This window comes from Anomaloglossus baeobatrachus, chromosome 6 (assembly GCF_048569485.1).
Source record: "Anomaloglossus baeobatrachus isolate aAnoBae1 chromosome 6, aAnoBae1.hap1, whole genome shotgun sequence".
Classification (NCBI taxonomy): domain Eukaryota; kingdom Metazoa; phylum Chordata; class Amphibia; order Anura; family Aromobatidae; genus Anomaloglossus; species Anomaloglossus baeobatrachus.
This window is the reverse complement of record NC_134358.1, coordinates 538,942,369-538,956,727: the sequence shown is the minus strand read 5'-3', so window position 1 is coordinate 538,956,727 and position 14,359 is coordinate 538,942,369. Positions and strand designations below refer to the sequence as shown.

Here is a 14,359-nt window from a genome sequence, read left to right as displayed (position 1 = left end):
AAAACGTGGCAGCTCTGGTCGCGGACTTTGATCGCTTTGTGCCTTTATGGACAAATGCTGCAGGTTTATAGGCAAATTTGCATTTTAGGTCATAAGGGACCACTTAAAAAAGGAGAAAGAAGGTTATAAATAACGCACGAAAGCCATTGTCAGGTGAAGAGGTCAACATCTACTCCAAAGTCTTCCGGTATCTTGCAAATATTTCATTATTTGTATTAAAAAGGAGTTATCCTGTTTTACGAATGCGAAGAAAAAAAAATATGTCTTCTTAGGAACAGCGCCACTCTCGTCAACAGGCCATGGCTGGTATTGCAACAAATTAAAGAAGATGGAATTGGAATACCATGCTTAACCCATGTACAAGAGAGGAGCTATAAAAGCAGTAGCCCTTTTTGTAATCTCAAACAACGTTCTAAGGCCGGTTTCACACATCCGGAATTTCACCACTTTGCCGGATCCGTCACATTCCAGTACAGTGCAATACAGTACAATGGCATCGCGGCAAGCTCCGGTCACATGATGTCATGTGACCGGAGCATGTAACCAAAGCTTGCCGCGATGCCATTGTACTGTATTGCACTTACCGGAGTGTGACGGATACGGCAAAGTGGCGAAATGCCGGATGTGTGAAACCGGCCTAATAGATTTTGGGTCAGACTTATTTGCAGGAGGTTTTTTTTAAGTAATTTTTCGTCTTTTGGTATTCTTTTGATGCTTTTTTATACCACATTCTTCAAAAAGGAGCTTTGTACAAAATCAAAAATGTTCTTCATTTTTAGCAGAAAAAGTCACATTTTTCACTTTAAAATGTCGCCACATCTACACAAAAACATCAATATTATATCACTCCGTGAAGAGGAGAATGGGGCATTGGAGAGAAAGAGTAAATTTACTACAAATTTTTGCAACTTTGTAAAATGTTGCCACTGATGAATCAGCTGAAAACATTTGGGATCCCTAAACCACACCGACATTAGCAAACATGAAAAAAAAAAAAAAAAAAAGCAAAAAAAAACAAAAACAGAAAAGGTAGCACATATTTAAATAGACATTTAACACTAGAAGTCCCAGGAATTTCGAGCTCCATAGGGTTCCAGTGGTAGAAATGTTAAATGATCCCTCTCTGGGACTTCTAGTGTTAAAAAGCAGATATAAAATAAATTGCAAAAGTAAAAACAAACGAAAAATACCAAAAACAGGCATAAATGAAATAATGAATCAGGTCTTTTTGATTTTTAAATATACTTTTCGCTAGCGACTGCAAGCAGAGATAATACTTATCGCCAGATCTCACAAATGAGTTTTTGCTACAATTGTATCTGGTCTAGTAAAATACTACTAGGTTCAAGATCAGCACCACAAATCTCTCTCCCATTATATCCTTCTACAATGTATTACTGCAAATAAAATAAAATCAGTCCAAAAATTCTAGATCCAACTGTACCATATCCTCAGCAATAAAAAGTATTAAGTCTGTAATGGTTTTTAGCCTCTTAATAAAAGTTTTAAAAACTTTATATACAGTTCAAACCAGAAGTCTATATACAATGTTTAATAAGCAGTGTGTTTCAGGTGTGCATTAAAATATATCCAGGTGTGTCTCTAACTCAGATGTTGCCAATAAACCAATCACAAGGTTCCAAAGACATGACATCATAATATAGGCTGTCCCATAGTGTATAAAGGCATAATACTCTTAGGTGGGCTTTGCACGTTGCGACATCGCAAGCCTATGCTGCGATGTTGCACGCGATAGTCCCCGCCCCTGTCGCAGGTACGATATCTTGTGATAGCTGGCGTAGCGATAATTATCGCTACGCCAGCTTCACATGCACTCACCTGCCCTGCGACCGTCGCTCTGGCCGGCGACCCGCCTCCTTCCTAAGGGGGCGGGTCGTGATGCGTCACAGCGACGTCACATGGCAGGCGGCCAATAGAAGCGGAGGGGCGAAGATGAGCAGGATGTAAACATCCCGCCCACCTCCTTTCTTCCGTATAGCCGCTGGCGGCAGGTAAGGAGATGTTCCTGCGGCTTCACACACAGCGATGTGTGCTGCCGCAGGAACGAGGAACAGCATCGTACCTGTCGCGGCACCGGCATTTTGGAAATGTCGGAGCCTGCACCGATGATACGATAACGACGCTTTTGCGCTTGTTCATCGTATCATCTAGGATTTACACACTACGACATCGCAAATGACGCCGGATGTGCGTCACTTTCGATTTGACCCCACCGACATCGCACCTGCGATGTCGTAGTGTGCAAAGCCGCCCTTAGTGTATGTAAACTTTTGACTTTGCAGAAAGTAATAAAAATACCTTAAAACATTCTCTCTCTCTCATTATTCTGGCATTTGACAAACATAAATAATTTTGGTTCCTAATTGACCTAAAAATGGGAAAGGTTTATTCTGATTTCATGTCAGATAGTGAGAAAAACCTGCAAATGTATCTTTATAGAGAGCAGAAGGAAAACCTGCAGATGTGTCTTTATAGAGAGCGGAGGGGAAAACCTGCAGGTGTGTCTGTATAGAGAGTGGAGGGGAAAACCTGCCGATGTGTCTGTATAGAGAGTGGAGGGGAAAACCTGCAGATGTGTCCATATAGAGAGCGGAGGGGAAAACCTGCAGATGTGTCTGTATAGATAACGGATGGAAACTTCTGGTTTCAACTGCACATAATGCCTTTATTTTGAAGATCAGCCGGGTTGAAATAGTCAAGTGTCCATTTATGAGAAAGTGATAGCAATATGCCAAGACTTCCTATAGTAAAAAAAAAACAAACAAAAAAAAAAAAAAAACAACTTAAAAAAAACACAAAAAACAAATACAAATCACACAAATATAAAAACATTTTCCTCTTAATATTTTCCTTGATGCAATTTTCTTATATTACGATTAAAAAAAAAAATCTGTGTGCCTGAGAAGATCAACCATGCTCCCCCCACCCTCTTCACAGTCCTGTATCTGGCTATAAAAACAACCAGCTGCAGCAGGAACCTCCCCCCTCTGTCCCGTTACCTGTTAGTAGAAGAAGGTTTACACTGTTCTGGTCCGAAAAACTGAAGCGGTCACTGGATCAGGTTTCTGTGAAACCTTTTACTCAATAACATCTGAAGGTGTCAAGGCAAAAGCTCATGTGGTCGACAGAATGTTCTCCAGATCCCAGACTCACGCTCATTTCAGTCAAGCATGTGTGAGATTTCAATGGGGAGTCAAGAGTAAGATGTTGCCAGACACCTCTGGGGACAGGTTATAGCCCCTGAATATTTGGTTAACATTAACTAAAACCCCAAATATAGTCCACCGGTCCCACAGAAATCAGTATGTACAACTGACTTTGCCCCACAGTATACAGGCACCTTCAGATCCAATTTTGGGTCCAATGATGGATTATTGGGGCAGTAGTATTATAGCCATTTAAATAATTCACAAAATGTTCTTACTTAGATAAAAGAAGTTCCCGGGTAAGAAATTCTCACTCAGGTTGTTGTAAGTCAAATCAAGGACTTCTAGTGCTGGCAAGGAACCAAATCCTCTAGGCAAGGAGTTTAACCTGTTCATGCTGGAAGAAAAAGAGGACAAGGAATAAAAAGTTATACTTCGTGTGGATTTTTTTGTATCATATCTAAGATAAGAGATTGTTTTTCCTATATTGGGCGCCATGGCGACATCTTCAAGATGGCGGTGGCGGAAGGCCATCGCTACATATACAGTGGAAAGTAAGGTTGAGGCAGACTTGAGACACTAGTTTGTCCTGTCCTCACAATATAATATATGTATGTACAAACACACACACACGATAGATATTATCATTTTCAGATACAGGCCCGAAGCCTGCGGTCGCAGTACTGAAAACTTCAGATCCTGTGTTGTCATAGAGACCTAGTTTGGATCTATAGCACGGAACTCACTTATGAGTTATACTTCTACATACAGACACTGAATGAGGCAGGTTCTATGTAGATAGCATTGAAAATGAAAATTTGGAGCTAAACAAGTCTCCATGACTACACTGAGCCGTAAATAAAAAAAATTAAAAAAACCCTCAGTAGTGCAGCCTCAGGTTTTGGGCCTTCAACTTTATATTATCATATTACGGCATACAAGATATTAAAATGTGTTTTGTTTTTTTTTAATTTAGGCTTTCGGATTGAGTTTCTTTAAACGATTTATAGATTTGGCACAGCTAATTTACAGCATTGTATGCGATCCTTAAAAGGGAACACAATGTTCAAATCATGGGCAGCATGAATTAAAGGGGTTGTACACTACTTTTCTTAGGATAGGTCATCAATGTCTTATCAAATACAAAATGCACACAGCTGCACACTAAAAATGCCAACAATGTAAAAGGAAAATCTGGTACTGCATTACTGCTATATGACAAAAAATGAGATTTTTAGTTTATGAATATGCATGTAAGCCCGGACACCAACGGCAAGGTAAATCTCAATATTCCGGGTCCCTAACTAAAATGCCACTATCTAGGTTAAAAACGTCCGTGTCTGGACAGCTAGACTAAAAAAAAATCTAACTTGAAATGCCACTACTGTATTTGGACTAACCTCCATGTCTGGGCAGCTAGGACTCCTGGTATAAGGAGATTTACCTTGCCGTTGGTTTCCGGTCTTACATGCATTGGCCAATTCATAAACTAAAAATCTCATTTTTTTTCATATAGCAGTAATGCAGTACCAGAGTTCCCTTATACATTGTTGGCATTTTTAGTGTGCAGCTTTGTGCATGTTATATTTGCTATGTTTTTTCAGCTGGCACCTATACACACACACACACACACACACACACACACACACGTAGGATGTGTGGGTCAGTTTTTTTGAAATATCAATGTCTTACCGGCCGGTGTCAGGTACCAGTTACCCCGGCTACTCACCTGCTCTCGGCAGGCGGAAATGCTCAGTTCCGGAGCTGCCCTGCCTTCTGATAGTGGCTGGGTACTGCACATCCGCCTCCTATTGGTTTGAATGAGAGGCAAATGTGCAGCAGCCGCTATCGGAAGAGGGAGGAGCTCCGAAACTGCCACCGCCGGAACCAAGAGCTGCTGATCATAGGGTGTGCAGGTGTCAGACCCCAGCCAACCAGACATTGATGACCTATCCTAATGATAGGCCATTATCGTAAAAGTAGTGGACAACCCCTTTAAGACACTTGCTGTGTTACTGCAGCTGCAAAGGTTTACTCTGGAACGGTGTGGTGAAAAGCTGGCAGGGACCATGTGTCTCAGATGACTAGTCCAAAGCAGGTACCTGGTGGCCTCTCACACCCCATGACTGACAGGTCTGTCCCTATACACATACATTGAAAAACACCCAACAGCTAGGGCAGTGGAGCGGGGAGAAGAAGTGGGGCACCGGCCTTTCAGACTAGTAGGGTTTCACAGTAAAACATACAAGGCTCCAATAAGACATGAACAGCAAGAATCATATGGCAAGTTCTCTTTAATCCAACATCCAATAATCCAGAAAATCGAATAACCCAGCATTTGTTTCCAACACGAAACTAGTTCATAATGTTGAAATGCACACAAACAAAAAGTCGGATTTGTTTTTTTCAGTAGCTAAACCAGTCCCCTTTTCAGCCTATACATTAGCGGTGACACAGAAGGGGGCTGGTTTAGCTAATTACACGATCAGTCAGACAACTCCTCACATATAGTTCATACTGCTAAGACAAAACTATAAGAGAACATGCTGGGATTAAAAACTGGAGCGCGGCTGGAGACTGAGGCAACTTTTATACATGAAATGTATTAATCCAGAACATAACTTGAAGGATCTGTATCAATTAAATTAGATAACACTTATCAATATTATAGTGGACAATTTATTGATCACTGGAGGGGTCCTACCGCTGAGGCCCACACCGACCTGAAGAACAGGGCTTTGAAGATCACCATTCTCGGGAAAGTGGTGGTCTCGGCTAATCAGTGAATTATCCCCATCATATCATATTGATAAGGAAAACTTAACCTTGTACAATCATATTATTAATTTAGGCGTTTGGTTTTTTTTTTTTGGGGGGGGGGGGGTTTAGCTGGAAATTTCTTTTATCATATTTTTTTCTATATTTTTCTATGACCAATTCTGAATACAGGCGCCAGGTCTCTACCGCAGTGTCAGTGTTTTTCCATACTTCCACAGATTGGTCTAGAACTCTGCACACTTGATGGTATTTATCCAAGTCATTAAATCCCCCAAATCGAGAAGCCTCTTCTGCGCCTCCTAATTGAATGGTGTCTACAATCATTAGCCCGAGACGGCTGATAAATGGAGTGTTCCCCGGAGTCCTCGCTACGAGAGTCCTCGGCTACGTGGAGACTTTGGAATACAACTCCAAAAGCAATCATTCTCCTGTCTATTGGAAATGCTGTGCTAGGAGCGCACGCCAACTAGTGACAGAGCAAAGTCACAATATTATTAGCAATAGAGGGAAAGAAAAGTACTGGGGGAAAAAAAAAAAAAAAAAAAAAACTGGAAAATTTTATTTTATCCACAAAAAAAATTAAAATTAAAAATAAAATAAAATAAAATAATAATAATAATAATAATAATAATAATAATAATAAAAAATAATATAAAAACAATAGCTGAAAAGATGCAAAAATGACCAGAATTCCATTTGGACATGACAATTCTCTTGTTGTCACAGGTAGTCCTTGTATTCCCCATGAAATTACAATTCTGTAGTGTCTTTGTATATTGCTGCATTGTATGCTATTTCTCGATCATTCCTCCTGGAAATGTATGATACATTTGACAACTGAGTGTTATCATGCCCCTACAAAGCTATCAAAAGACAAAAAATGTTTCTCCAGAATTATTTCAAATCGAGATAACTCCCAGCTCATTTTTTAATAGGAAAAGTCATCAGAAGATGACCTATTGATCAAAATGTATTTTTTGTTTAACTTTGATACTTTTATTGTTCATATCACAATTCGTATATATAGATTAAAAAAAAAATTGCAATTTTCACACTGTCCACTTGTATTAATTTTAAGACTCCTACTTCCGGTTCTTGACAAAATACTTTTCAGCAATCTCATTAGCGGCACAGACAGGATTGCAATGAAAGGGCTTGTATACAAAAGACACGGTCTGAGTCAGTCTATTGTTGCTAATTAGAGATAGACGGGTTTACTCAGGGGACGCCGGTCTTTCGGCCAAGTCAGTTTTCTTGGAAGGCTTGTGAATATCTTAACTTCCAGGATCTCCAGAGTGATGACGTTGTGTCAGCCGGCTAATCAAAAGCTGTTCCAGAGATCCCGTAAGGTAAAGAGATTAGCAAGCCTAAATCCATCTAGACTGAGACTACTGACCTGGCGGATGGGCAGGAGCCCCGCGAGTCGATCAGCCCACCTCTATTGCTAATGTCTATGTGGATTTCCTGACAGTTTGAGTCTCGAGCAGCCGCAGTGGATGTTGTAAAAATTGCAATAATTCTAATTTTATTATTTATTAAATAATAATAATAATAATAATAATAATAATAATAATAATAATGTATTATGTATTATTACATAATACATAAATAATATGTATTATTATTATTATATATTATTTACATAAATAATACATAATTATTTATTTATGCAATAATAATATTGATTATTATTTATGTATTATGTAATAATAATACATAATAAATATTATTATGTATTATTATTACATAATACATAAATAATAAAAAAATAATCATAGAAATAGATTGAACATTTTCTGATGATAAATTCACACCATGGGAAAAGCGACACGTTTCCTTCACAGTGGCCACTATTGGAGAAATGGAATATAGCTCAGTGCCAGTTCAATGAATGAGTGACCATGTAATATTCGGTTGGACTCTGGAGTCCTCCAGAAGGGTAGTTTGTGTTAACCGTAACTAATCGAAAGGGATCACCTCTATGATATCCATATTAGCTTTATAGCATGCATGTACTCTTCCGTCAAACTGCCAAATGTTAGGGCACAATTTTGCAATTATTTTTTTGGAAACTTTTTTTCCACATATCCAATAAAAAGGAGCATAAACCACAAAATTCTGCAGTCAGATGATAAAGAAAACATTTAAAATTACAAGAAATAATATACATTGAGGAACAAAATTCGTACCCCAGATTAAGGTGCTTCAGCTTCTGCAGGCTGCTGATCTGTGTCGGAAGCTCCTCAATCTGATTATTGAAGAAGTTCAGCACCTCCAAGTTTTTCAAATCCGCAATGTTGGCCGGAACACCTAGGGATACGAAGAAAAACCCGAATCCAAGTTAGAAAAGAAAATGAGACATACATATAAAATGGATGTGTCATGGCTGCCTGCTAGATACCAACCGGATTGGTTTTGCATTGGTCAATTCCACAACTATGCACAAATTAATAGTATATGCCAATACTGTAATATAATATAAATCTGTAATGGAATCCAGCTCACCCACGTCTGACCTCACCGCACCTCAGACAAGGATCCGGCCCTGCCCTGGCCGCAGCAATGAGAAATGAAGGAAAGCGATTCAGCTGAGTGACCAGGTGATTTATTCAGTGCAGTACAGACATGGCATAGTCGTGGTTAACGCGTTTCTGGCTTAACGCCCTTAATCATAACCAAATGGTTATGATTAAGGGCGTTAAGCCAGAAACGCGTTAACCACGACTATGCCATGTCTGTACTGCACTGAATAAATCACCTGGTCACTCAGCTGGATCGCTTTCCTTCATTTCATAATATAAATCTACTTTCTCCACTTACGAGTCTCTCAAAAGAGGAGTGAGTACCAAAGAGGATTGAGGGCCCTGCTCGTAAGCTTTCAATGTACGAGGAAATAGGGGGTAAATGGTTTTGAAATCCCCCCTCCCATGGAGAAGAAAAATTATTTGCAGGGATATTCATTGCAAAATGTGATTTGTTTTTTTGTATAAAATTGCTATTATTATCTACTTAAAGCGCCATTCAACATTATTTTGTGGTGCTTTAATAGTAAGGCCCCTGCGCCGCCTTCTTCTCTCCCTCTAGCGTCTTCCGCTGAAGTGGTTACATAAGTTTCTGCACTATTTTCCTTTTTCTTCTCAGCAAAAATGGGTTTGATTAGTGATGGGAGGACCTGAACTGTAAACAACAGGGTTTCGTGCAGTTTCAAAAGAACCCGAGCACCGACCCAGTGCCCGACGTTCTAAGGGAACTCCAGGTAACAATCCAAGCCAGCAACTGTGGTAATAATTAAAAAAAAAAGGAGGGGAAAGCAGGCGCGCTATACTTACAGAGTCTCCAGTGTGGTTTAAAAGCTACTTCCGGGGTCGCTCATTAACCTTATGCATATCCACTGCTTTCCCCGCCCACCGGCATTCCCAGCGTCTGATTGGTTGCAGTCAGACGTGCCCCCCACCCTGTGTGAAAGCGTGTCTGGATTGTTGCAATCAGAGTGGAGTCTCCCAATATAATATGGCTACAGGCTGCAGCCCCCAGCTGTGTGCATCAAAATAAGAGGGACCCCATGTGGCTTTCTTTATTAGTATCAAATAAATAATTTTAAAAAACAGCATGCGGTCCCCCCAAATTTTGATACCCAGTCATGATAAAGCAAACAGCTGGGGGCTGGTATTCTCAGGTTGGGTAGGCCCATGCTTATTGGGCCCCCCAGCCTAAAAATAGCAGCCTGCAGCCGCCCAGAATTGTTGCATCCATTAGATGCAACAATCCCGTAACTTAATCTGGCTAATCCAGATTGCCCCGATGCGTTGGCAATCAGGGTAATGAGGGGTTAATGACAGCTCACAGCTGCCACTAAGCCCTAGATTAGTAATGGGAGGAATCTATGAGACCCCCATTACTAATTACAAAATAAACACAAACACTGAAAAAATTATTTATTTGAAATAAAATACACACACCCACTTTCACCGCTTTATTACCCCCAAAACACCCAGGTCTGATATAATCCACATGAGCTCCCAAGACTATTCAAGCCCAGCTACATCTGAAGTGACAGTGCGCGGGAACAGAACATGACTTGTTGCTGTGAGCTTAAGGATTGGAATGACAGACTGAGCTGCAGCCGATGTGCAGTGACGTCATTCAGGTTATTTGCGGCCACAGCCAGAGGTTCCCATGGTCCTTCGCTTGTGATCGCAGGTGACCTCATTGAACTGACTAGGTGACAGACCTGTATCTCCTGGCAGAAAAAACGCTTTTTTTTTTTTATTCCAAGAGCTGCAGATTCGGTGCTGAAATTTCTACAGCACATTCCTGCACACAATCTACACCTCCTGGCACAAAATCGTATCACTGTTGCAAAACCGTTCTTTGATGCCTTTTTTTTTTTGCCAGGAGGTGTAGATTGGATGCAGGAATATCCTGTAGACATTTCAACATCAAATCTGCATCTCCTAGCAAAAAAAAAAAAAAAAAAAAAAATGCAAAAAAGATTTTTTTTTTTCATTACTTTTAAAGTAAAAATACTTTTTTATTTTTTTGGGAGTTGTACTAAAAATGATCTATGAAATGGTTAATAGCATAGCATTCACACAGTAAGAAAGTTCATGGCCGAAAACGTCTTATTCAACAAAGACCGTTTTTTTGGCCTCCCTCTCCGGAGGATAAACCTGTGATCAATACACACAAAAGGTTACATCAGATTAGTAACAGATCAATGTTTAGCTATTATCTAGAAATATGAGGATGCCGGCTGACAGCGCGCGGTGAATACCACTCCACAGATAAAAGGTTAATTTAGCTGGAAGGATTTAAAAATCGGACAGAATTTACAGAGGGCACGGGTCTAATTATTCCTGAACAAGGAGACACGATTCATACTAATTCCTTGAGTATTGGGGAAATTAAAGGGTTAATGAATATTATTGACACCAGGAGGAACTAAGACAAGGACGCTGTTCACACTACAACTATAGAAACCTGTGTTTTTCTGCTCCCATTAAGCTTAGCTATCGTTCTGTGATCACTAAAGTTTGTGCCTTTGATCTTCGCAATCAATGGTGACAAAAGCAGGATCGAAAGGGTTCCGCCTAGCAATAAACTGCCGGTATCAAAATGTTAGTGTAACTGTATTAGCGTGGACAAGTATGCTGTGACAAAGGGATTAGACTAGTATAAAACGTATGGGCAGTTTTTTGAGCGTTGTCATGATTGGCAATATGACAACTTTATTCACATGTTCTTAAGAAGTCACGAAACTTTAAGTGCTGGACTGCCATTTGCCCTTGCACATAAGGTCATCATAAAATAAAAAAAATAAAAAAAAAAAAATAAAAAAAGACGAATCTCTGAAATGGATTCGGAAACTTAATAAAAAATATTCAGAAAAATGCAATACATGTGATTTAATGTAAACTGCAACAAAAAAACAAACAAAAAAAAAAAAACACAAAACTTAAAACATATTTGATATCCCCATAACTGTAATAACAAGAAAACTAAATCCATCCCTCAAAAATATTACTGGTATTTAAGTTGCACACCTGCATTAGGCTTCGTACACCTACATCAATGAAAGGGTACAGCTGCCAAAATGTAGAAACGACTAAATGAACCCTGCTACAATTACTGTATATAATTTTATGAATGACATGTACTAGAATGTGTGTGTTCATTTCACCATCGGCAATTCCACTTCTGGCCCTTTGTTAACACATCAGCGTGCCCAACACATCAGCGTGCCCAACACATCAGCGTGCCCAACACATCAGCGTGCCCAATCCCACGGGCTAAAGGACCTGTGGTGACGTCACGCCCATGTGATCAGAAGGGGTGGGGCCTCAGCCAACACAGCTGGTGCCAGAGAGAAACTCCACATGGTACTGGAGTTGTTAAGAATAGAAGTGGGGGTCTGATGTAAGACCTCCAAATGGAGTGGGTGCGGGGGGAAGAGTGCACCGGTGCATGGTTATAGTCGACGAGAGGAAAATGGCCACGTCCCCTAACCAAGCCGGTCACGCCCACTACCCAGTCAGGTCCTGCTAGCCACTGGGATGCAGCAGCAACCCTATCTGATGCTCCTCTTCGGCGAGATGAGGCAGCGCGCGCTGCAGGAAGCCATTATAACAATTATAACACACATGGGCCACACAATGTGTACTGCGCGTGGCCGTGTCTCCTGTACTATGCGGCCGACCAGCACTGTGTGCCCCTGTATGTGTCAGTGTGCCCGGCCGGCCACATCACAGTACAGGAGACACGGCCGCGTGCAATTCACTGTGCGCGGCCATGTGTGTTATAATGACATTATGCAGTAGACGGCCGGCCCAATACAACAGCTGGGAGAGCAGCCCAGGGCGCAATTACCCGCCTGCCTCCCGGCCTAGCCCGCCCCTGGTGCCCGCCATATTAGAGCTTTGTGTGAAGGGAGCTGGCAGATTTGCTCATTTCATTAGCTCAGACAGACCCGTTTTCTGGAGGGGGGGTGGGGAAGGGGGGGACTTAGCCAGCCCCCTTTGCATACCGCCCTAATGAGGTACCCAATGCAAGAAACATTTTACTCTTTTGAGAACAGGAATAGTAGTGAAACGAACAGGAGCAGGATAACAGATGTTCAGGAGGATGTATGTTCTTAAAAAAAATTAAGCCAATTACAGGGGTAAAACTTAATCTCCCCAACAAAAAAACACCAAACTTGAGAAGATCACCTATAATTTAGTCCAGATGCATAAAAAAATTCCAAAGTTACACCTGCTTTCCTGGGTAAAATCAGCTGGATATCCTGAGAATAGGATGGCCAAGATTAACTAACACATTTTTGAAATGGGACACTGATAAAGACAACCCCTTTAATAAGTGCCTATTTAGGCTGTACGAAGCCCGGACCTCAACCCCAGCCAACACCTTTGGGGTGAACTAGATTGGAGATTACGAGCCCACAGACACCTCCAAAATCTTGTAGGAAGTCTTCCCAGTAGAGCGGGAGCTGTTATTAATATGTAGTCAGAGCCTTTGTAGCTATATCTATGGATGTAGAATGGGAGATCAAAAAAGTTCCCATAGGTGTAACATGGAGGGGGCACATGCTTTGCTCCATTACTGTATGTATGCTGCTGCACTCAGATATAACTTCCAGGAATAGCTCAATTGTGCCATTTGGTTTTGGCCTCATTATAGATTCAAAGTCTAAGTTCCTCCACAGGGTGGCTCAGTGGTTAGCACTGTGCGGTGGCTCAGTGGTTAGCTTTGTTGCTTTGCAACGCTAGGGTTTTGTGACACACCAGTGACCTCATCAGCGATCTCGCTGTGTGTGACACTAAGCAGCGATCTGGCCCCTGCTGTGAAATCGCTGATCGTTACACACTGTTCTGGTTCATTTTTTTGCTTGTTGGTTTCCCACTGTGCAGCACACATCGGCATGTTTGACGGCGGGAGACCAACGAGCACCGACTGTGTAAGCAGCGTATGCTGGTAACCAGGGTAAATATCGGGTAACTAAGCAAAGCGCTTTGCTTGGTTACCCGATATTTACCTTGGTTACCAGCATATGCTGCTTAAAGGTTGCCAGCGCTGGCTCTCTGCACACGTAGCCAGGGTAAATATCGGGTAACTAAGCAAAGCGCTTTGCTTGGTTACCCGTTATTTACCTTGGTTACCAGAATACACCGCTTAGCGCTGGCTACCTGCACACATAGCCAGGGTACACATCGGGTTACTAAGCAATGTGTGCAGGTAGCCAGCGCTAAGCGGTGTACGCTGGTAACCAAGGTAAATAACGGGTAACCAAGCAAAGCGCTTTGCTTAGTTACCCAATATGTACTTTGGTTACCAAGCGCAGAGTCGCTGGTGAGATCTGCCTGATTGACCGCTCACCAGCGACCATGTAGCGACGCACCAGCGATCCTGACCAGGTCGTATCGTGGTCGGAATCGCTAGTACGTCGTTTAGTGAGACGGTACCCTAAAGCCCACCAAGGACAACATCTGCAAGTAGTTTGTATGCTATCCCTGGTCTACCTGGGTTTCCTCTGGGTTCTCCTGTTTCCTCCCACACACTAAAGACATAGTGATAGGGAATTTAGATTGTGAGCCCCAATGGGGACAGTGATAATAAGTAAAACAGGTGTGGAATTAATGGCACTATATAAGCAAAACATAATAAATAATAAAGGACGTGTCTAAATATCACTTTTGGGTAATTTTTCCCTTTGAAGTTGAATAGACAGGTAAGAGATTAGCATGACTGGGAGTGTATGAGCAATGTCACCCGTCCACCCCCATCATGCCCAGCTATCTTCCACCTTGGACCTGCCGTGTCCCACGTATAATTACTCTCCATGAGAGCAGCCATAATATGAAATTTAACTAGGCCAAAAATCCCCCCTCTCCACGTGCAGACGCTTCCCCGTGTTTTTC

The 14,359-nt window shown here is 41.5% G+C and overlaps 1 protein-coding gene across 3 annotated transcripts in view; it reads right to left on the bottom strand.

Moving 5' to 3' along the window:
* The window catches only part of RSU1 (Ras suppressor protein 1), a 195,889-nt gene that overhangs the window by 154,067 nt on the left and 27,463 nt on the right, over positions 1-14,359 (bottom strand). For all 3 annotated transcript variants that reach the window (XM_075316817.1, XM_075316818.1, XM_075316819.1), the window contains exons 4-5: positions 8,135-8,255; positions 3,446-3,564 (exon numbers count right to left, since the gene is read on the bottom strand). In XM_075316817.1, coding sequence (XP_075172932.1) covers positions 3,446-3,564; positions 8,135-8,255 — 240 coding nt within the window. The remainder of the gene's footprint in view (positions 1-3,445; positions 3,565-8,134; positions 8,256-14,359) is intronic.